The 24,286-nt window shown below is 44.3% G+C and overlaps 1 protein-coding gene across 1 annotated transcript; it reads left to right on the top strand.

The window, feature by feature from the left end:
* The first annotated feature begins 750 nt into the window (after positions 1 to 750).
* pcca (propionyl-CoA carboxylase subunit alpha) lies at positions 751 to 24,257 on the top strand. Its single transcript, XM_010886690.4, has 22 exons — positions 751 to 844; positions 1,506 to 1,583; positions 2,328 to 2,375; positions 2,827 to 2,895; positions 4,202 to 4,315; positions 4,943 to 4,996; positions 8,081 to 8,212; positions 8,815 to 8,851; positions 9,037 to 9,115; positions 9,284 to 9,386; positions 9,502 to 9,596; positions 9,808 to 9,958; positions 10,080 to 10,223; positions 10,739 to 10,813; positions 11,383 to 11,451; positions 11,554 to 11,629; positions 13,007 to 13,220; positions 15,452 to 15,554; positions 16,384 to 16,536; positions 20,883 to 21,023; positions 21,805 to 21,882; positions 22,008 to 24,257. The coding sequence occupies exons 1-22, from the start codon at positions 791 to 793 to the stop codon at positions 22,074 to 22,076; spliced, it is 2,136 nt and encodes a 711-aa protein (XP_010884992.1). The 5' UTR covers positions 751 to 790; the 3' UTR covers positions 22,077 to 24,257.
* The last annotated feature ends 29 nt before the right edge of the window (positions 24,258 to 24,286 follow it).

Here is a 24,286-nt window from a genome sequence, read left to right as displayed (position 1 = left end):
AGCTTAATATGTTTTTAAAGCTGTTAATAAAATCTAGTTTGTAAGATTACTGTACATTTTCTGTACAACTCTTAATGTTTTGCATTAAAACAAATGTAATTTGGAATGTCTCCTTTTACCAATAGTTCTGGGATCGACTTTTCTTTTGGACGCATAGGCATACTTGCTGATAATTTTAAATTAAATGTATGTTTACGTTTCAGAATGGAATTATATCATGATTAGCGCCAACAGAGTTTTTACAGTTCGAATCGTCGATATGGTAAACAAACTTGGATGATTTACAACACAAAGTTTTTTTTAAATGGTCATTCATGAGGCGGTCTGAGTATCACCTACATTTTGTTTTCATTGATTACAAAGTATACATAATGAACTGACAATTAAATATCTGAGTCAGTTATTTATATATAGTATAAAGAAGGCAATGATATTTTGCATATTTTCTTTTGAATGTATGAAACTAATATCCCATTTGGATTAAATGCACTTTGTTCAAAGCTTTTTATACAAAAATATATATATACATTTCACTAATGGCTATGCAACATTAATATACTATGCAACATTATTGCAGGTTAAATCATTTGAATATGTAAGTAAAATGCTATGTGCTTTATAAAAAATAGTTTACTGCACTTCAATTATAGCTACAGTAAAATGCAAAAATGTACTGTACTTCGGCAATGCTCTATGAACGAGCGTAATCTACGTACAATTTGATTGGAAGACAGAACACACTCCCTTATGCCATTACGTCATTGCGGCGCCTCCCCTTACCCTGACAGACATGGCGGCGTACATGATAACTCCAACTCTGCAAAGAGTTTTGCTTTCTGCCAAGGTGAGCTGGCTTTATATCAAACTATCTTCTAGATTTTACGAATGTAGTTTGAGTGTTCAATTACTTGTTGAGCTCTTGCACTAAAGGGATTCTGGGAAAGGATGCTTTTAACTGCACGTTTCCCTCGCCGCACAATAAAATATATTGTGTTCTTTAGCCTGGCAAGCTAGCAAGTCCGTTTGTATGCCTGTGTCACAAATGAATTCTCCAACAGTGTCACTTTTCGGCCGTTTGTTAGATTCCTTGTCTGACATTTAAATCTTGTATTTCACAGTATGTTCCAACTACAGACTGTACAGCTTAGTCCATTCCCCCTCTGTCAATGTCACAGAGTCCGAACCACTTTCAGTTTGCTTACAGGTTGTCACGCTTAATTACCCAAGCCTGAACTCTTTTAATGTTTACCACATGTTTGAAATATAACTGTTTCCAATGAAAAATCCCATGAATAACGTGATGAACGGAAGCGCTGGATATTTAGCCTCTTTAGCTTATCAATTATGGGCGCCGTTATTTGCATGGTGGAAATAGAACAGCTGTCACCAAGTTTCTGCCCATTATTATGTTAGTTTTCCATTAGGAGGACATTTCACATTTTAAGTATTTCTAACATTTTAGTCTGCTACTAATAATATTCATGTTTCTGATATCTCCTCTGCAGCATGTCTCTTTCCAGTCTAGATACTGTGTTGTGGCTGGTCGAGCTCGATACTCAGTTGTTTATGATGCCAGTGAGAAGGTAGGGTTATCAAATTATCTAAGGGATGAGATCTGTGTTGTTCTGTATGTAAATAAATAAAGACATAGACGGTTCTGTTCTTTACACCAATTCTGTTGTAAAACTCAAAATTGAAAGAGTTTTGCTGCTAAAGCAATACTTGTTCTTGGATCATTTCAAGTAGGTCTTTCCCGACTTCGCACGCTCAAGCTGTGTTTGCCTGCGATTGTTTTTCAGATTAAAGACAGTGTATCAGTTATGTTGCAAAACAACAAATGCCCCTTTACAGTCAAGAACTTATGTCATACAGAGTGTCCTGACACACGTTCATTATTGTTAAAAAACAATATTGGATAGACCGTTCGATTTGTTGGAGGCTGCAGCGTATTTACACCCTCTTTCCATTCCTCCCTGTTGTACTCAATGTTCCAAGGGGAAACCTTAATTTCCCTCAAATCACCAATATAAACAAAAAGTCACATCCTCTTTGATCTTCAAACAAGCATGGTTCAGCCATGCCTCTGGCCAAGTGCTTAGCAGTTGGGATTTGGGGCTGTGTGTGTGTGGGGGGAGGGGGGGGGGTGTTGAAGGAGGAAAGATGCTCAGAGTTTTATAAGGTGTTCTGAAACAGCCGAACGGAAAGACTTAGGCAGACGTTTTCACTTACCATGTGTTTGATGGTGTACAAACAAACAGACACAGAAGAGCATTTGTTGTGACAACAGGTTCCCAAACTAATCCCTCTCTATCCTTTCACTATACTAGACCTTTGATAAGATCCTTATTGCAAACAGAGGGGAGATCGCCTGCAGGGTAAGACTGTGCTTTGTTAACTAACCAACACTTCATCTGTGGTAAAAAGAAAGAGACAGGAAACCAGCCATGATAAGCCATGAAATAAAAATGTTCTGTTGTTTTATTTTCTTTTGTGTAGATTTTTATTATATTTCATACGTTAGATCAGCTTTGATATTTCAGATGTAGTTACAGTTATAATTATCATTATTAATTATACAGTATGTTTTACATTTGTTAAGGGTAATCTTTTTTTTGCAAATTAGTTGTCTTTCAAAAGCAGATTACATATAGAAAATTACATAATTTCCTGAATTTGGTGTACTTTGTATAAAAGTAATATTAATAGGTATTCTTTTGCCTTCACGTTGATTTCAGTCATCTTACAAAGCTTTTATGTAGAGCAACTTCATTCGTTTTTGAAACAGTTGCCTCAGTCTGGTAGGAACTAAATGTATCCATCCTCCAGGTGATGAAGACATGCAGGAAGATGGGTATCAAGACCGTGGCGGTTCACAGTGATGTTGACGCCAACGCAGTGAGTGCGTGTGTGTGTGTGTGTGTGTGCGTCTGTGTGTGTGTGTGTGCGTCTGTGTGTGTGTGCCCCCTGCGAAAGTCCACCCTGTTTTCTAAAGACATTATTTGACCTCCCTTTCATTGAGGGATGTTCAGGGACGATTAAGGGGCGATTATGGCTTCTGCAGAAGGTTTCTGTTCACTTCCAGGTCATGTTTGCACTGCCTACGCTTTGTTGAATGATGTGATTGTGCTCCGCGTCTGTTTGCGTTTGGTGAGCCAGATCGATTCCCGCATTGGTTGGTCAAAACAGTTTTTGTATTTCACATTTTTCTTGTTCAATAGTCCTTCAGTTAGTTTGTTTTCCAATGTTGCCTGGGTCTTAGTTCTTCTGTGGTTCCTCTATTCCCCGGTACCTCTTACGTTATGTATGTTAATAACGTCATTATATACAGAATCTACATTGGCGCAATTATTAATGCCTTGCTCTGGGACAGAATGACCGTTTATTTTTTTTGGGGCCTAGGGATTTAAACCAGCCACCATTTGTTTACTGGCCCAGCGCTCTTGACCGCCAGACCTTTGTGATGGAGCCACACGAAGCCAGGGTGCTGTTGGGTCACGTGTGGTTCCAGCTGGGAATGGTTTGGTTAGCATAGCTTGATGACGTGGTGTGAGTAGAACATAGAGGGCTGTTAACTGGCCTCTTCATTGGTCGGACAGGACGTTGGATGCAGTTGTTTATTGGGTCGCCACGGAGACCGCGTATCGCCCTACGATGTGTGGTAATGCTGGTGTTGCTCTGTGTTAAAGGCACGTTAAATATAGGTAGTAGATGTACAGCAGTATATACTGTTGACCTGTGTGTGTGTGTGTGTGTGTGTGTGTGTGTGAGTGAACACAGACATGATGCCTCTCTTAGCACCTCTTTGTCTATAGACGCAGGGACCCAACTGGTCTGTAACCCCCCTTTCCCTCCCCCAACACAGACACACACACACACCTTGTTGATCCAGATGTTTGTGTTAATCCCATGGAATGTGTCCTAGCGTTGACAATGTCTGTCAATCACTGCTGACTCCATGGGTGGTTAATGTGTGTGTGTGTGTGTGTGTGTTTGGATATGCGTGTGTGGAAGATAAGGTGATTTAATTTTACATTGTGTGTTCCAGACATCATTCACACCCAATTTAGAAATTCTTGAAACACATTTTAGAAAACCAAAAAAATCAGACTGTGGAAGATATTGGGATGTAACTGTTTGAGCACCAACGGCTCCAGATTGTTGACACGTGGTTACCCTGGTGATCCCGCGTCTGCCTCCCCAGGTCCACGTGAAGATGGCTGACGAGGCGGTGTGTGTGGGCCCGGCTCCAACCAACAGGAGTTACCTCAACATGGACGCTATCATGGACGCCATTAGAATAACCGGAGCCCAGGCCGTGAGTTTTGGGAATCACACACAGACTGGGAGACACAGGGTTGTGTGTTAATATGTACGTTATGGGATTCATACACAGACTGGGAGACACAGGGTTGTGTGTTAATATGTAAGTTATGGGATTCATACACAGACTGGGAGACACAGGGTTGTGTGTTAATATGTAAGTTATGGGATTCATACACAGACTGGGAGACACAGGGTTGTGTGTTAATATGTTAGTTATGGGATTCATACACAGACTGGGAGACACAGGGTTGTGTGTTAATATGTTAGTTATGGGATTCATACACAGACTGGGAGACACAGGGTTGTGTGTTAATATGTTAGTTATGGGATTCATACACAGACTGGGAGACACAGGGTTGTGTGTTAATATGTTAGTTATGGGATTCATACACAGACTGGGAGACACAGGGTTGTGTGTTAATATGTTAGTTATGGGATTCATACACAGACTGGGAGACACAGGGTTGTGTGTTAATATGTAAGTTATGGGATTCATACACAGACTGGGAGACACAGGGTTGTGTGTTAATATGTAAGTTATGGGAATCACACACACACACTGGAAGACACAGGGTTGTGTGTCAATCTGTTTTCAGCTGGTTCTCTTCTGTCTCTAAAGGTGCATCCAGGCTATGGATTTCTGTCTGAAAATAAAGAGTTTGCCAAGAGACTGGTGAGTAATTCTGGGGTTCCCAAATCTATCTTGAAACACAGCTCTCCATGTCCCCCTCTGTTGTTCTTAGCTACAGGCTTTGCCCCCCCCCCCCAGTTCATTTTATTAAGGGTGTGATCTCCAGGGTGAAGATCAGATTTGCAATCCTAACACACAGATGCCAAAAGGCTCACTTGATGATAAGAGAATTGACACTATCTTTCAAATTACTTTAAGTAATTTACTTAATGAAAGATGTTTGCCCACAGTTCTACCCCCCCCCCCCCCCCACTGTAGTATAGCCAAAGGCTTGCAGAAGAAGCCAAAGGCCTAGATGAAACACCTCAAATATTTTGCTGTTGATGCAGTAATTTCCTGCCATTTAACTCACTGTAAACCCGCTCATGTTTTTGCTAAACCAGTAAACAGTGGTATTTCATTCCAAGTAGGTAGCATTCATATCTACTTCTTGATCCACTACCTCCAGTATCGTCCACAGTACACCATAGAAACTGTTCATAAATATGTTGGACTTTGTCCCACAGGGAAATGGCCTACATATGTGTCTAAAGTGAAAAGCATACTATGTAAAATATATTGCACAGAAAGCAGACAACCACTAGATTATGGTTCAACTGTACATATTTATTTATTGTTTGGAGTCATGGAAATGTAATGGGTTATAAAGGCAAAACTGTTCGCAGCATAAATCTAAATGCAAAAATTGCTCAAACGTATTTAAATAACTAATGAAATAATTGTCAGTGTTTTTTAATCAATACGTTCTGATATGGTTAGGGTTATGATCTTCACATTTTATCAGTTGAAAATAGTAAATCATTGTGTAACATATGGTGAAATTAAATCATAACACTATGGACCAAGCTGCAGTCGTCCTGGTGATACCAGGGGCCCTTAGACCAAGCCCAGTGCTACAGGAGGTACCAGGGGCCCTTAGACTGAACCCTGTGCTACAGGAGGTACCAGGGGCCCTTAGACTGAACCCTGTGCTACAGGAGGTACCAGGGGCCCTTAGACTAAACCCTGTGCTTCAGGGGGTACCAGGGGCCCTTAGACTGAACCCTGTGCTTCAGGGGGTACCAGGGGCCCTTAGACTGAACCCTGTGCTACAGGAGGTACCAGGGGCCCTTAGACCGAATCGTACTACAGGAGGTTGTCAATCCCCATCGTGTTCTGGACTTGGTCCTAGCTACTGTGTGTGTGTGTGTGTGTGTGTGTCTCAGTGGACTGTGTGGACCTGCTGTGGAAATGGAGATGTCATCTCATTAGCTTTTCAATGGACCCCTCACCCCTTAACAGTGAGTGAATAGTCTGTGCAGGTTTTACGCATTGCAAAACGGGCAAGGGGGTGAGGGGGCTCGGTGGATGGTGTAGAGCTGAAGGGGGTGGGGGATTAGGCCAAGGGTCCTGTTAGCATGAGAAAGACCCTCAGGGTGTAAAGGATTGATGGGGTTTGGGGGGGTGGGGGGGGGCTATAGGCAAATGTGATGGTTACATTTACATTAGAGTCATTTAGCAGTGCGACACATTACAGCAGCGAGGACATTCTCATACTTGTTTCATGCAGCCCCCCGCAGGGATTGAACCGGAAACCCTAGCGTTGTTACCGCCGTGCTGTGAAACCTGTTATTTTATTTGTATTTTTTGGTGTGCTCTCCACTCAAACACAAACATTTGACACCTGTGTTGACATGGATTGAGTGGACTTCACCGACAGAACTCTGGGGTCTCCTGGACAGATTTCGGTGGATGCCGGGTCACCTGTAGAAATAGTGGTGGTGGTGGTTGATGCTCACCTACCTGGTGGGTCGAGAGCATGACGCTGCCGAGAGAGGATGACTGATGCCTGAAAAGGATCAGGCAGATTTATTGTGATTAAATTGAGATAGTGTGTGTGTGTCTGTGTGTGTAATAGTGTGTGTGTGTGTGTGTGTGTGTGTCATTGTCTCTTTGTTTGTTTGTGAGTGTGTCATCTTTTGGTCTTACCTTGATTTAATTGTTCATGTTCGAGGGGTTATTTTACTTTGGAACATGTCGGTTTAAAAGATTTAGAAAAATCCATCCATAAAAATCCATCCATAGAAAGCAGTGTTGTTTGATATTCTTGACATGCTGGTTTAACAAATTGTAGTTTTACTGTGTCTCCCACTGAGGGAGATGGGAATTAATTATTTAACCTGAGTAGGTGTTTATTTGTTTTCTCCGAGTTACACCCCCCCCAAGCTTGGCTTATTCCTTCCAAACTTCCTGAATGAATCAGCGGAATGAACCCAGGTTCCTCCTTCTCCTCTCCCATTGTTCCTCAAGCTGCGTCGTTGGAATCAGGGCCCATTCACTTTAATGGCGCTGAATTGGGAGTCATTCAGGCTGAATCTCCATACTAATAACTGGCCCCTAAGGGTTCGTCACAAATGCCACCCCATTTCCACTTTAGGGCACTACTTCAGACCAGGGCCCATAGAACTCTAGTTGAAAGTAGTGCGCGCTAGATGCAGGATGCACAGGGCGCAGTTTGGGAATGCGTCCTGCTGTAGCCCCTGACGATGGACCTCAGGCACTGTCATGGCAGCAGGCAGGAAGTAATATCCATCCCCCTCAACACAAAGACAACCAGAGAGAGAGAGAGAGAGCTACAAGCAGCCTCCACCCCTGCTGCTGTCTTTCCTTGTTCATTAAACGCCTCAGACAGTGCCACGTTTCCAGGGGCTGTGTGGCTAATGTTAGAGCCGGCTAATCTGACCTCACAACACAGCTCTATTACACCCTGAAGGGGTTCGTGTTTGGTTCCCAGAGAAGGAGCCGTTTTGACGGGTTATTAGCGCAGCGTTTAGGAGTGCTCCCGCGCTGGCCCGGCTTGGTCTCTCGAGCCGCCTCTGTGTGAGCTCGGTTTTTCCACTTATGTAAAAATATCCTTTCAAATGTTTTTGTTTTCGTATGTCAGATTATTATCTCTTAATCGGGTGAAACCAGGATGCTTTACAGCCTCTAACATGACGTCTGTTCTCGAAGTTGCTCTTTAAATCTGTCCGCTCCGTTCTCGTGGGGTTGTTCTCTGCTTATCGTCTCTGTCTCCGGGCGTGTCAGGCAGCGGAGGACGTGGTGTTCGTCGGTCCCGATACCCACGCCATCCACGCCATGGGAGACAAGATCGAGAGCAAGCTCCTCGCCAAGGCAGCCAAGGTCAACGTGATCCCAGGTTTCGACGGGGTCGTTGAGGTGAGCCACACCCCCTCCTCACAGGCAACCGCTCTCGGAGAGACGCCACCGTCCGCACAACCAATCAAACGCAGCGGGACAAAAGCGTTGGTTCATCCATTCAGCGTTCCGCACAAGCATGTGATTTCCCTCCATCCCTTCCTCGTCTTCAGTCTCCACCCCCTCCTCCTCATCAGTCTCCAACCCCTCTCTCCCATCTTCCTCGTGCCTTTCTGTCCCCTCTCTTTTTCCTCCTTGCAGTTTCTGGTCCCCCTCCCTGCCCCCATGGTGTAAATAGATGGGCTCTGTGATGGTCCTAATAGTTCTGTGTGCAGCTTGCTTTAACACCCCGCAGGCGGGTGGTGGGTTGATAAACAGATAAAGGTGGTTGTTCTCACGTAGCTGTCGCAGGGCAGGGGGGGGGCGTAGAGCCTGACCCGGATGGGACGGCCTGTCCGCCCGCCGCTGCCCCCCAGGCTATGATTGACGGGGGGCGTAGAATAGGTAGACGGGAAGGTAAATGGATTATCGAATCGATTGATGCCCGTCGACTGGTGTAAGAGTGAGAGCGCTCCCTCTGGTGGCGACCAGTGGACCCTAAAAACCGTCTCTCTCTGTCACAGAATGTGGAGGACGCCGTGAAGATCGCCGGCCAGATCGGTAAGGGCTGAATTCTTTGTTGGAGTTTGTTCTATAGTGGGGAGTTTTTGGTGAACGGGTACTGGGTGAACCCACACTCCCGATTTTCGGGATGTTACGTTCATGAAGTGCAAACTTTGGGCACTTTAGTTTGATCTGAGCTGTGCCCTTTGAACTGATGTGACCTCTCACCCCGGGTCTTTCAGGCTACCCTGTAATGATCAAGGCCTCAGCGGGTGGAGGAGGGAAGGGCATGAGAATCGCCTGGAACGACGACGAGACAAGGTGAGGTCATTAGGGTCACGGTAATTAGGCTGTCGTAAGTGGTGTAATAAGGTCGTAATATGACATTCATAAAAATGATATCCTATTAATTGTCTTATGAGGAGTGCATTCATCAATACACGTGAAAACACATTTTTATTTTGTTTTATATAACTCCCTCGTTCCCAGGGAAGGTTTTCGCTTGTCGTCACAGGAGGCTGCCTCCAGTTTCGGAGATGATCGGTTACTGATCGAGAAGTTTGTTGATAACCCGAGACACATTGAGATACAGGTCAGCCTGTCCGCTGCTTTCATTGGGGATTTGTTGGTTGCGGTGTGTGTGTGTGTGTGCGTGCGTGCATGCGTGTGTGTGTGTGTGTAATGTCAGTGTTTGTAATCATTCTCAGGTGCTGGCTGATAAGCATGGGAACGCCCTGTGGCTCAATGAGAGGGAGTGCTCCATTCAGAGGAGAAACCAGAAGGTTGTGGAGGAGGCGCCAAGGTCAGACATCAACACGTTCACCTTTTACCCTTCATTCAGTAAATGCTTGGCTGTGTTTTCACTGGTAACATAACAGCAAAACAAAAAGAAAACGTATTGTGTAATTGTACCAGCCTCTTATCCTTCAGCTCAGAACAAATCTTTCTGAGTTTTGGACGTAATGGGCTGCTTGGTTAGATTGAGTCTACGTTTGCCTTCTTGGTATGTCCAGTACCTTTCTGGACCCCGACACACGTCGAGCGATGGGGGAGCAGGCAGTACAACTGGCCAAGGCGGTGAAGTACTCGTCCGCTGGCACAGTGGAGTTCCTGGTGGACTCAAAGAAGAACTTCTACTTCCTGGAGATGAACACACGCCTCCAGGTGGGTCCTGGGAGCTGCAGTTCAGCACTCGGTCGGTGTGTGTTCGTGAAAGTCAGAAGAAGTTGCAAACCGGGTCTCCCATTGGATTGGTTCACTGACCGAATTACCTTTTAACCTCCAGGTGGAGCACCCAATCACAGAGTGTATCACCGGTCTGGATCTGGTGCAGCAGATGATCCGGATAGCCAAAGGATTCCCCCTGGTTCACAGGCAGGAGGACATCCCCATTAATGGCTGGGCGATAGAGAGCCGTGTCTACGCTGAGGTGGGCCAACAACGTTTTGTCCTGTCGTGGTTCCAACATCCGTAAACAGCTCAAATTGGTGTCGTGGTGGGCGCTGTTCCTTCTGGTGTTAAGATCAAATCTCAGATCCCCAGGGCAGTGAGGGGACATTGCCTTCTTTAGGATGGGACGTTAAACGAGTGTCCTGACTCTGTTTTCACTAAAGATCCCGCCGTACTTGTGGTCTTCTGACCAGAATGCAAATCCAAACCACATGTGACATTCATACTGTAATGGAAAGGTCTTTATAAAATATGTGTTATTATTGTTTGTGCGATCTAATAGTTTTCGTAAAGCAGCAATAAAGCTGTTTTATGTGCTAGTCTCTCAGCATATTCATTTTGTAAGCAGTTGTGTAGAGATTATAAAGATATATTTTTTTAAGGTTAATAAGAAATTATATAGCATTCGTGTAGAGGTTGTAGAGAGATTATTATGCAGTTATAAATCAGTCATAAGGCGGTTATAAAGACATTTGCATTTCTCTTCTTTCCCAGGATCCATATAAGTCGTTTGGTCTGCCCTCCATCGGACGTCTGTCACAGTACCAAGAACCCATCAGTCTTCCAAACGTGAGTCCGTCAGTCTCACGCACGTGATTTGTTTTCCCTCAACCTAACCCGGAAAACCCCAAACCCCTAATGGCTAACTCTAACCAAAACCCAGAGCGCCAATTAAAACGTCCGACCGGTCTTCCCTTTCGTTTAAGAACATGCTCCCTTCTTCTCCGTTCTCGTCCTCTTGGGACGTGGCGTGTGTGTTTGACCACAGACTTTGATTCGGCCAAAGAAAAGCAAACGCTCCCACGGATATTTACACGACTGTCTCTTTTCCTCAGATGTATGGTGGATCATAAAGGATGTTTTGTTGTTGTTATTAAATATAGATCTAATGTTCATTCCCTTCCTGTCCCACGCTGATATGACAACCTGCTTCAATCCACAACAATGAGTTTTCTTTTTGTTGTCATAGGTACTTTTTTCCATCAGATGTGACCAGAAATACTTTGTACTACTGGGAATGTATAAAGTTTGATGAATTCTGTTTATTATTGTTATGGTTAATTGCTATTTTAGTCATCCTGGAGTGAGATGAGATGAAAGGAATTGATGCCGTAATGTTGACATCTCTTCTCTGTCAGGTGCGTGTGGATAGTGGCATCCAAGAAGGAAGTGACATCAGTATCTACTACGATCCCATGATCTCCAAGGTTAGCTAATCACAGTAACTCTGTGTTTTCTGTATGCGCAGTAATGTGATAAATATCGGTGTGAATAAATGTGTTATGTTTGTCCCCCTTCGCTCTACATAGCTGGTGACTTATGGCGCCACGCGGGCCGAGGCCCTGCAGAAGATGGAAGACGCTCTGGATCATTACGTCATCAGAGGCATGTTGGACTCTAAAATAAACAGAATGTCAGGACGGGGACTAGTGTTGGACTCTAAAATAAACAAAATGTCAGGACGGGGACTAGTGTTGGACTCGAAAATAAACAAAATGTCAGGACGGGGACTAGTGTTGGACTCGAAAATAAACAAAATGTCAGGACGGGGACTAGTGTTGGACTCTAAAATAAACAGAATGTCAGGACGGTGACTAGTGTTGGACTCTAAAATAAACAGAATGTCAGGACGGGGACTAGTGTTGGACTCTAAAATAAACAGAATGTCAGGACGGTGACTAGTGTTGGACTCTAAAATAAACAAAATGTCAGGACGGTGACTAGTGTTGGACTCGAAAATAAACAAAATGTCAGGACGGGGACTAGTGTTGGACTCGAAAATAAACAAAATGTCAGGACGGGGACTAGTGTTGGACTCTAAAATAAACAGAATGTCAGGACGGTGACTAGTGTTGGACTCTAAAATAAACAAAATGTCAGGACGGTGACTAGTGTTGGACTCTAAAATAAACAAAATGTCAGGACGGTGACTAGTGTTGGACTCTAAAATAAACAAAATGTCAGGACGGTGACTAGTGTTGGACTCTAAAATAAACAGAATGTCAGGACGGTGACTAGTGTTGGACTCTAAAATAAACAAAATGTCAGGACGGGGACTAGTGTTGGACACTAAAATAAACAGAATGTCAGGACGGGGACTAGTGTTGGACACTAAAATAAACAGAATGTCAGGACCGTGACTAGTGCTGGTCTCTAAAATAAACAAAATGTCAGGACGGGGACTAGTGTTGGACTCTAAAATAAACAAAATGTCAGGACGGTGACTAGTGTTGGACTCTAAAATAAACAGAATGTCAGGACGGTGACTAGTGTTGGACTCTAAAATAAACAAAATGTCAGGACGGGGACTAGTGTTGGACACTAAAATAAACAGAATGTCAGGACGGGGACTAGTGTTGGACACTAAAATAAACAGAATGTCAGGACCGTGACTAGTGCTGGTCTCTAAAATTAACAGAAACACTAGATTGTATTTTATGCAGCCAGCTTAGAGTTTAGTCACCGGTTTATATCTGCAGCCTGAAGGCGTCTGGCTGGAGTTGAAGCTGGTATCTAAAGGGTGGTGCCTCCTTTCCAGCTCCTCCTCCCCAACCCGCGCTCTTATCCCATGTTCAGAGATTTTTCTTGCTGCACGTTTATATGGACGGCCTGGAATTAGAGGAGCTTGGAATGGAAGTGACCATATGGCTGTTTGTGCTGGACTTAGTTTTACCAACACAGTCAAACGAATTCTCTTCCCGTGGAGCTTTAATCTCCCTGACCGTTCTGACCCTGCTGTTTGTACCTGACATCCTCCTTCAGGTGTGACCCATAACATCCCGCTGCTCAGAGAGATCATCACGAATCCTCGCTTCATATCTGGTGACATCACTACCAACTTCCTACCAGAGGAGTACCCAGAGGGCTTCACGGGCCACCGGCTGACCCCTGAGGGTCGTAGGGAGCTCCTCGCCACCGCTGCCGCTCTCTACATCTCTGCCCAGCTGCGCTCCCAGAGGTTCATGGGTAACCTAAGGTAAGCAACATGTCAAATGACTTTATATCTGCGAGGGACATTTTTGGATGTTTGAATAACACCGATCAGGACGGGCTGGGGTGTTGCTTGAGTTTTGGGATTCTCTTGCTGCTTTTTGTTTTCTGAACACTCATTGGTTTATTCATACAGGCTATTATTGTGTTGTATCTTAAGTCTTATTATTGTGTTGTATCTTAAGTCTTATCCTAAGTGTTCCATGATGTAACATGTTAAATGCTTGTAGACCCGGCGCAGTCCTCTGATGTATCCCTAGTTAACAGTTCTATGAAGTAGACGTATCGCCAGTTAACAGCCCTGTGAAGTAGATGTCACCAGTTAACTGAGCTGGGTAGTAGATGTGTCAACAGAGCAGGGTTGATCCTCATACAGCGCTGCAGTCTGCTGGTCAAAGTATTGGACTCTTTCAGGCTTGCCATCTGTCTAAACATCTGGCCAGTTTTCCTCTCAGTCTTCTCCTCCTCTTTCAGATTGTTTCCTTTCGTTATTCATGAACCGCAGGGGACAGTCTTTGTAGTGGCATTCAGTAGCAGAGCCTCCTCCCTCAGAGCTGTAGAGGAAAACAGATCCTCCTGCTGAAGACGCACATACTTAACTATTGAAATGGGGACACTAAAGTTGACAGTCCTTAAAAAAAAAAAATCCATACTTTTAATAAGCCTAAATCTTACAAAATCCCCAACCATAACTATACCTAAACCTAAACCTAACCGGTAATGCCTAACCTTCATTTTAACCCTTCTCCCGAAACGGTTTTGAAAAAGCCTTTTCTTTTTTGCGGATAGTACAAATAATTCCGATTCAACCACAGTTTGGGGAAATTTTCTTACCCATAGTACAGTTTAGTTAGAGAAAACAAACACAACTACATAGGCGTTTCCCTGGAATGTCACAGTTTTTGGCCTGTTCTGGTCTGTGTTTCAGGGAGGGAGAGTGAGGTCTGTCAGGGGAGGAGCTGACATTGAACTTTTGAATCTGATAGGGTGGCTATGACATGTGGTGTTCCACAGGGATCAGTTCTCGGATTGCTTCTGTTTAATCTCTATATGCAACCTCTGGGCCAAATTCTACAGAACAACAACATTAACTACCACAGCTATGCTGATGATACTCAAATATATATGGCTCTCGAACCATATGACAACAGCTCAATAGACTCTCTGTGTCACTGTATAGAGCACATAAATACCTGGATGAACCAAAATTGTACACAATTCAAACAAGATAAAACTGAGATTATTGTGTTTGGCAACAAAAATAAAAGAAGTATTAGTAAAGAGCTGGATTCTCGGGCCCTTAAAACCAGGGATCAGGTGCGTAACCTTGGTGTTCTGATAGACTCAGACCTCACATTTAACAGTCAAATCAAAGCGGTCACCAAAACAGCATTCTATCATCAGCATTCTGTCAGTTACAGAATAGATTTCAAAGTGGTGCTTTTAGTTTATAAATCTCTGAATGGTTTCTGATTTACATTTCTGATATGTTTGAAGAATCTAAACCGATCAGGGCTCTTAGATCCATGAACACAGGTCAGCTAGTAGAGCCCAGAGTCCAAACTAAACATGGCGAAGCTGCGTTTAGCACTTAAGCTGCACAAAACTGGAATAAAATACCAGAAGATCTTAGATGTGCACCAAACATATACATTTTTAAATCCAGGTTAAAAACACTTCTCTTCTCACGTGCCTATGACTGAGCACTTAAACTTAACCACACTGTTTAGCCTTATAGCTTCCTATGTTTTTATCCCATTTTTAATCTTTATATGTTTTCTTATTGTATTTCTTCTTATGATCTTTTCATTTGAGTATTTGTTTTTGTGTTTTTGTACTTTCATATATTTCTCTTTGTAAATCACATTGAATTGCTTCGATGTATGAACTGTGCTATATAAATAAACCTGCTTGCTTGCTTGTCCTTTCAACACATTGGACTGATCACAGTGGCTACACAACCGACATAAAGATAGCAACTAGCTGTGAGGCAGACAGACACACACACAGACAGACAGCAGCTACTGTTGAAAAAGGCTTCAGCTACTATCAGCTTAGTGAAGTTGTCACATGTCAAACTGGCATCTAGTTTAGTGGTGATTGAGACTTTATCTGACACCAATACAGCTAAAGTGTAGGAAGAACGGTGTGTGGATTTATATTCGTGTGTATCATTTTGTGTGTGTGTGTGTGTGTGTGTGTGTGTGTTTGTTGCAGAGTGTCCACCACTTCTCAGGAACAGAGCCAATGGGAACTACAGGTGGAGTTGGAGAAGAAAAGCCACCTGGTCTCCTTGTCGCGTTCTGGATCCTCCTTCACTGTGAGCAACACACACGCACGCACACACGCACACACGCGCGCACTGCCGAATGACAGCTGTGTTTCTGGTACCAGGACTGAATGCCGTAGGTCTCTGTCAGGGGGTTGAACAAAGCTCAGATGTACCTTGGGCAGGGGGTTGGCGGGGTGGGGTGGGGGGGGGGGGTCCTGTCCTAGCTGACAGACATCACTCTTGGGTGGGGGGTTGTGGGGGGGGGGGGTCCCGTCCGGACATCGCTCAGCGCCTGCTTATTTAGACACCTGCTGACCATGGGCTGGTGGGCGTTTAGGGGAACCAAGGTCTCCTCTTAACTGGGTTCACACATGCTCATAATCAACCTCCCCAGTCCACCAGGACCACACATCAGACTGGGGGGCCAGAAGCCACCCCACCCCCAGACCAGCCCCCCATGAAGGCCTCTCTGATGCTGGAGTTCATTTCGAGAACCCAACACAAACTAGCATGAGGGCTCTTACTAAAAGTTCTTTAAAACAGACAGGTTTGGGTGGGTTGCTTTCTAAATACCATGTTAATGTTAGTCGTTACCTGACTGTGTTCATCAGTAATGTGACTCTGGCAACTCGAAATCTAAGGGAGACCTAAGGAGAAAAGCAAATATCTGTGTAATATTATAGTAGTAGCCCATAGTTGTTATACAAGCTCTTATGTCAAATAGAAAAATACAATGAAGAAAATATTTGAAATCCTGTACGACCGGGACAAATCACCCACTCATTGTGAGGAAAATCCTTTCTGATTTAAAAGTAATTCTGAAAGTAATTCAGTCGTATTTGATATTGTAATGAACACATTTTTCTTATTGTTTCAGGTGGAGGTTGACGGAGGATCTGTGGAGGTCAGCGGGGAGTGGAACCTTGCCTCGGCCCTCCTTCCTCTCAGCATTAACGGGAACCCCCGGGTTCTACAGTGTCTGTCCAGAGACGCCACAGGACAGATCACCCTGCAATACCTGGGAACACAGGTGAGGCCCGCCTATCTCTCTCACCTCACTCTCTCTGGCTCTCTCGGTCACTTGTCTCTCTCCTCCTTTCTGTCTCTTTGTCCCTTGTCTCACCTGTCCCACTCAACTCTTTCCTTTCCCTTTTTTATTTCCATGAGTTGTCGTAAAAGAAAATGGATGTGAATATATTCTTCCAAGTGTTCAGATCATTCATCCATGTGATTTGTCTGAATTGTGTCAGATGTGTGCATGTTTGTTTGCCACAAATACAGTTGAAATGTTCATACACTTAGTTGGAAGTCATTCAAACTCATTTTTCAACCAATCTACAGATTTCAAGTTGATAAACTGTAGTTTTGGCAAGTCGGTGAGGACATCTACTTTGTACACAATTACACAATTGTTTACAGACAGGTTATTACGCATATAATTAGATATATCGCAATTTCAGTGGGTCATAAGTTTGCATATACTAAGTTGACTGTGCCATTAAACAGCTTGGAAAGTTCCAGAAAGTGTCATGTCTTTAGAAGCTTCTGAGAGGCTAATTGACATGATTTGAGTTGGAGGTGTACCTGTGGATGTATTTCAAGGTCTACCTTCAAACTCAGTGCCTTTTTGCTTGACATCATTGAAAAATCGAAAGAAATAAGCCATGGGAACACGCAGCCATTATACCGCTCAGGAAGGAGACCTGTTCTGTCTCCTAGAGAAAAATGTACTTTGGTGCGAAAAGTGCAAATCAATCCCAAAACAACAGCAAAGGACCTTGTTAAGATGCTGGAGGAAACCGGTACAAAAGTATCTATATCCAGAGTTAAACGAGTCCTATATCAACATAACCTGAAATGCCGTTCAGCAAGGAAGAAGCCACTGCTCCAAAACCGCTATAAAAAAGCAGGCTACGGTTTGCTAGGGCACATGGGGACAGAGATCGTACTTTCTGGAGAAATGTCCTCTGGTCTGAAAATTTGAATTGTGAAAAGGGGGAGGCTTACGTGCCAAAGAACACCATCTCAACCATGAAACTGTAGAAAATGTATTTATTATTGTCCTTATTTATTCATTATTTTGTACTCTGTATGCTTGATCAATTACACATACTGAAAGACTTGTCTCTATTTCTCTGTCTCCAAATTATAAGGCCAGTGTCTTGTGTTCAGGGGCAGTGATGAATGGAATGTTGGCTGAGCAGGTCCTTGGCTACTTTTAGTAGTAAGAGAAACAGGCCTCTGCCTGTGCCATAAAACCGCCATAAGAAACTGTTCTCTAGGAGGAAGCTCTTGAACAGCAGGGGGTTATTATTACTTACATCCTACAGGTGAACAGCGCTCTATTCCTTATTGGGAAGAGCATAGTTAACTTAAGTCCCCATATAGTAACTGTCCAGATTGTTATATCTCAGTCTTTGACCGGGTTGTCTGGGAAACCGACATTCTATGATTTGCTGTGCCTCTTGGAGCCATCTGATTGCAACCTTGAATTTTTAGACTACCTCATAGTGGCTACTATTCCTTGTATGTACGTACTGCAAATGCTATTTCCTTCATCTGTACCATTGGAAGAGAATATAAGCTTGAAACTTGAAATGTATTATCAGAACAATCTGTCATGACGTTACTCTGCTGGTCTTTGTACTCATTCTCTGTCAATGTTGTGACAATTGTTCCCGTGAATCCACGTAACTAAACTTGAAATAATCAACTGTTATACCAGACTCTGAGAGGTATTATTCTGATAAATCACGAATATTTTCCATCTTCCACAAAACACGGGGGTGGCAGCATCATGTTGTGGGGGTGCTTTGCTGCAGGAGGGACTGGTGCACTTCCCAAAATAAATTGTATCATGAGGAAGGAAAATAATGTGGATCTATTGAAGCAAAATCTCAGTCAGGAAGTTAAAGCTTGGTCGCAAACCAATTCCAATGACCCCAAGCATACTTCCAAAGATGTGTCAAAACGACTTAAGGACAACAAAGTCAAGGTATTTGAGTAGCCATCACAAAGCCCTGGACTCTGTGCGAGCAAGGACTCTACAAACCTGACTCTGTTACATCTGTTCTGTCAGGGGGAAGGGGCCAGAATCTACCCAACTTATTGTGGGAAGTTTATGGAAGGCTACCTGAAACCCAAATTAAACCATTGAAAGGTAATGCTGCCAAATACTAATTTAGTGTATGTAAACTTTTGACTCACTGGGAATGTGTTGAAAGAAATAAAAGCTGAAATGTATCATTCAAATGCATAAATCATTCTCTCTACAACCTCTTCACCTTCTTAAAATAAAGTGGTGATCCTGACTGACCTGAGCTAGGAATGTTTTATTAGGATTAAATGTCAGGAGTTGTGAACAGCTTTAGTTTATATGTATTTGGCTGAGGTTTATGTAAACCTCCAACCTTCAACTGTACCTCTTATCGATGGTTGAAATTGCCTTTTAATATGATGTGGTGCGAGTTGTCCCTCCACACAAGCTGTCCGTCCCCAAATCCCAGAAGAGGAAGTGATGTCGCTCCCTGTTACATGCTTCCTGTTCAAAGACCTCCACCCCACCTCCCTATGGCGTGAGGAACACAGATCTATTAATAGCACTGTCCCTTCAAAGCTTTGTAATGGACCCACTACTCTTCCTGCCATTCTCCTGATGGGGGGTCTGACTGGGGCGTAGTGGTGGGCTGGGGATGGGGGGGGTCTTAGGGGTCTGATTGGTCCTGCCGGGTTTGGGAGGAGGTCGAGGAGATGGGTCTCCGTAAGTATCTTTCCGTCCTGTATCCCACGGCGACAGCTGGATGTTTGTGTTCATTGTGGAGTTTAGGAGGCTCCCCGCAGAGCTCTGCTGCTGTCAGATCCCTGTCCTCATCCCCTCCCTTAGCCCCTTCATCCCTGACCCCCCCATTCACCCCTGTGGTAGTGGCCAACAGTGAAGAGGTCCAGAACAGCACCCAGCCCCCCATCACCTACCCCACCCCGTCATAACACAGCCAGTTGAGTGTAACACAACAGAAGTATTTAGTTTACCCGCTGCTTCTGCTGGGTTTTTTTCCTCATAAATTGACCTCAGTCTGACCTGGGAAGACCTAGTTTTAACTGCCTGGGGGTTTCTCTGTTTGGCTTCCTGGAAAGAATTCCTGGGAAGCCTGTCTTTCCCCGGGATGTGCCAACGCTCAAGATTACAGATTTGAAATATGAGCGCAGCTGGGTCTTGCCTGTGAGCCGCTGGGCTTCCAACGAGGGAAAGCCGGCGATCAGTGAATCGCTGTGGTGTCCTTCATGTGGCCATCCGGTGGTTATTTTACCCACCGCAGGCTGGTGTGTGGAACAGAGGACACAGGCGTGTGTGTAGTTTGGCAATTGTGTTGAATCCTGTCCTGAGGCCGGAGGGGGGGGCTCAGTTGGTGGAGTGAAACACATACAGCGCTGGGGATGTTGGTCCTATTCACACGGGGACCAGGGGCAGAGAATAAGACTTAAATGACTGACATTTTTATTTGAAGGTGCTGGGAAGATGTGGGTGAACAAACGAACGGCCAATCAGGAAGGATGATGCAGGAGGTCGTTATCATAGCGGGTTTCTTCCTGCTGTTATTTTACTGTGACCTTTAGAGGTCAGTGATTGTGACCCAGGAGAGATTCCGGTGTCCTGGCTGTGAACCGCAAGACATATAGATTTGTAAGAACGGCAAATCGGAGCGTATTGACATACAGTACATCTTCCCCAACTCCCCCATCACTTTCCCGTCTTCCCTATTTAGTATCCTGCGCTGTGTCGCTTCGTCGCCCTTTGTTGCTTAGCTCCAAGTGACTGATGTTGTGTTAACCATGCCTACTGCCCTGTTTTAAAGTTTTCACTTGTGCTAACGAGGGGTCACCAGTGACTATAGGAATCAATTACATGAGTCAGTAAAGCTGTACTAATGCGTTTACCCAGCAGGCCGCTAAGCTAGGGAAATGGATAGAAAGTAATGCTGTCATCTGGCGGACCGTAGAAGAACTATGTACACTCAGTTTCAAAGCCAGTGTGTATGAACCAGGTATGACAATGACGGCCCATAAGGACAGGAAAACCTAGGGTTTGGTTTAAGAGTCCCCACAAGGTTTTGTAGCAGGTCCCCACTAGAATGCTATTTCCAGTTTAGGGCAAAAGTTGCAGCTGTGGTTACTTTGTTTAGGCGTTACAGTTTAGGGTTAGGTGTCTGTATTAGGTTATTGTGGATAACTTCGGGGCTAGGAGGCAATGTTCAATTTAAGGTATGTGTTGAGTAAGCTGTGTGTATGTGTAACCTTTCTCTTTAAGTTGTGCATGTTTAGTAAGGTGTGTGTGTGTGTGTCTGTCTGTGTGTGTAACCTTTCTCTCTCTGTGTTCAGTTTAAGTTGCGCGTGTTGAGTAGGCTGGCCGCCAAGCTGACCGGTCACATGCCGGAGAAGGTTCCAGAAGACACCAGCAGCATCCTGAGGTCTCCCATGCCGGGTTCCGTGGTCGCCGTGTCAGTTAAACCTGGAGACATGGTAACAGCACCCATGTGACAGAAAACAAGCCCCAGTTCAGACAGCCAGCCCAGTTCTGGTTTTAGGCCTGGTCGGTGTCAAAAGATCTGATCTGATTAGTCAAGAATTGGGCTGCCTGTGTGAACGCAGCCGTTATCCAGATATCCAGACGTGGTCTTTACTAAATCCTGTGGTCCCGTTGGGCGGTGCCTGGGTCTGTCAAACCCAGAGATCACCAGGTGCCGTGTGTAATGGCTCCTCTGTAGTTGCCCCGCCTCATCTGTTGGTGATGTAACTGTGTCCGTACTCGATGAAATCGACAGACACGGAATTAAGTAGGACCCCCACCCCCACCCCTTCCCCCCACTGAAGGACAGGGAACACAGCCCTATCAATATTACATGGGGCTTCTGGCGCCAGCTAATGCAAATGACTGAATGTCTCTCTGTTAGTCAAGCATTGTTGTACACATTAATGACCCGGAGAATTCCGGAAGTATTTGGACAGTGATACTTTTTTGTTTCTATGTTCCAGTTCAATGAAGTGAAACAATTCCTATGGTATTTTTTAAGGCGCTGACTGTCGGCTTCGATTTTAGGCTACTTTCCTCCATATTTAATTAATTATTTAGAGGTTAGAGCACGTTTCGTTCATAGTCCACCCATACACGGTTTCCTTAAGGATCCGGACATTCTAGATTTTTCATTTGCATTCACTCAGTTGAAATACCAACTGCTTGAACAGAGAGCATAAAAAACAACAACCTTGAAGGAGTTCAGCACACTGTTTCATTACTCCCCAGGTGGCCGAAGGCCAGGAGATCTGTGTCATTGAAGCCATGAAGATGCAGAACAGCTTGATCGCTGCTAGAGCTGCCAAGGTGAAGCCAATTAAGACATACCTAGCACACATACCTGACCTACAAAACACCAACGCACTGAAGACCGCTATGGTTGTGTGCTGTGTTCCGATGTTTGCCAACAGCCTGTGCGTTCTCTTCCCCAGGTCAAGAGCGTCCACTGTAAAGCTGGAGAGACTGTGGGAGAAGGTGACCTCCTGGTGGAGCTTGAGTAGGAACAACCTGCGACCTCCGGTCTCCGACCTCTAACCACACTCACAGGAATTGGCTCATAAATCTGCCAGAGGAAGATCTATTGGTGTGGAAGTCCACTAGAGGAAAACCCAGAACTAAAAAAAGTCACTATTTGACCGGACGGAACATTCCAGAGTTTTCTGCGATTTAATATGGGGGTGTTTTAATCTTCCTGTTGTACTATCGGACACCCACCAGTTTTGGGTTCTGGGATGGGTTTAGTGAGACTACATGTTATCCACTCCACTAAAAACAAAATGGAAGACATGTTGGACCTGCCTGCCCCTGTGCCTTCATCTTCTGTCAGAAGTTGCATTTTACAGAATAATACTATAGAGATCACAAACAGTGTTTCCTGAAGGGCAAACGATTTGTGTGCGTTTGACTGGGTGGCGGACTAGTTGTAGCTGTGTTATGTGGCCGTGAACCTCATAGAACCCATAGTACTGTTGTCTACTGTTGAAGTGGTGAGGTGTTACCAACATCCATTGTCCTTACCATTGACGCCATTAACTCCCCATGTACGGCCCATCCTAAGCTAGATGAAATAACACTACATTGGTTTATCTATCTGTATCGGTTTTCAGACGGATGTCTTCACCTCCTCCCTCTAGCGGATGGATGTCCTAAACCTTCGCCCTTTTTTCAAACATATGTCCTCACCTCTCTGGCCTAGTTTTGGAAAAGTTAAGGTAATCGAGGAAAGTTGAACTACTGGCATAAAATTTGCCTTCTACATATGCGTCACCAAGCAAACTGGGTTTTACCACGCATGAACAGTGTGTGGTTATCTGATTGTCCCATCGTCACCAGACTGAGTGTCAACGGGCTGCGGGCCAACCTCTGAGTTGTTAGCACGAGCAAAACAATTCATTTTCATACTACTTAATCTTTAAACACCAAGCTTTTTAGAAAGAAAAAACAGAAATATCAGAAATTGCTTTGCTTGTGTAATCTGTAGTCGTTACACCATTGGTAGATATTCAACTACATTATTTTGGCGGGAAAATTATGTTATAATAAAATACGAAGATATGATACACAGTGTGAATGATTAAAAGACACCACAGAATCAAATACTTCTTTTTAATTTATCAACATTTTCTTGAACACTTACAAACGTAAACAAAATATGTCCCCAGGTTAAAGTATTCAGTGACTGAAGGCGTACTGTGTCCTCTTCGCCGAGCGCTGAGATTGGCTCCGAAGATCTTAGGCAGGTTGCTGGGGGGTTGTTGTTACAGTGACCAGAGGAACACTTTTGATTGGAGGGTTCTTCACAACCAAAAAATATCAGGAAGCATTTCAAAAGTTTAATGACAAACAACTCCTTATGTGGGTTTTTAAGTTTTTCACCTTCTTTTGTCAATTTCAAAATGCCTGTTTTTCGAATCACGACTACACTTACCAACAGCTTGCACTTCAACTAAAATCCTGTCAGAAAACCAGACCCTTTCATTGCGCGTCTCAGAACAAGCTGCCTTTTAACCTGAATGAAACTCACAAAGGAGTGGGGCTTCATCTGAATCATCCTATTTTGTCTTGTTCATTTGGCTGCACTGCTACAGATGAATAACCGTTTAACCGTTTCTGTTTTTACCGCTGTGTTTATAAACAGTTCTGAGAAGGACTATGGCTGTCTGACGCGCCTGTCGTGGCGTTGCAAAGGGCTTTCAGCATGAATAATTCAACTGCAATGATGTTCACGGTAAATGTTTTGCCGTACATACTGTAATGACAGGCTGCTCCGGACAAAGCTCCGGTCAGTGGCAGACTAGTGGAGGTCCTTGGGAAGATTGTGCTTTGTTTAATATGACCCCACAACCACAACTGCACCCTATTCACTGAATGACGGGGAGTCATTTGGGACTGAATCTTGGTGGTGAACAACTGATTGTGTCACTGCTCTGTACTGCGCTCATCACCCTGGATGTCGTATATCCTGAAGGCAGTCGAGGTGATCAGAAAGCTTGTTACATCTTGGATGTCGTGGTCATCAGAGAGGCCACATCCAGATCACATCCCTTGTTAGCTCACACCCTTATCACATCCCGTCCCGTGTCAGTTCATTATATCTACCAGAGCTCCTTCCGACCGGTGCTATATATATTTACATGTTGGTGTCAATGAACAAAAACGGCAATAAAGAAAATGTCACTTGATTATCAGCTTCCACTTGTGAATGTGAGGT

This window comes from Esox lucius, chromosome 22 (genome assembly GCF_011004845.1).
Source record: "Esox lucius isolate fEsoLuc1 chromosome 22, fEsoLuc1.pri, whole genome shotgun sequence".
Classification (NCBI taxonomy): Eukaryota; Metazoa; Chordata; class Actinopteri; order Esociformes; family Esocidae; genus Esox; species Esox lucius.
The sequence above is the reverse complement of the archived record's forward strand: the minus strand, read 5'-3'. Positions and strand labels throughout refer to the sequence as shown.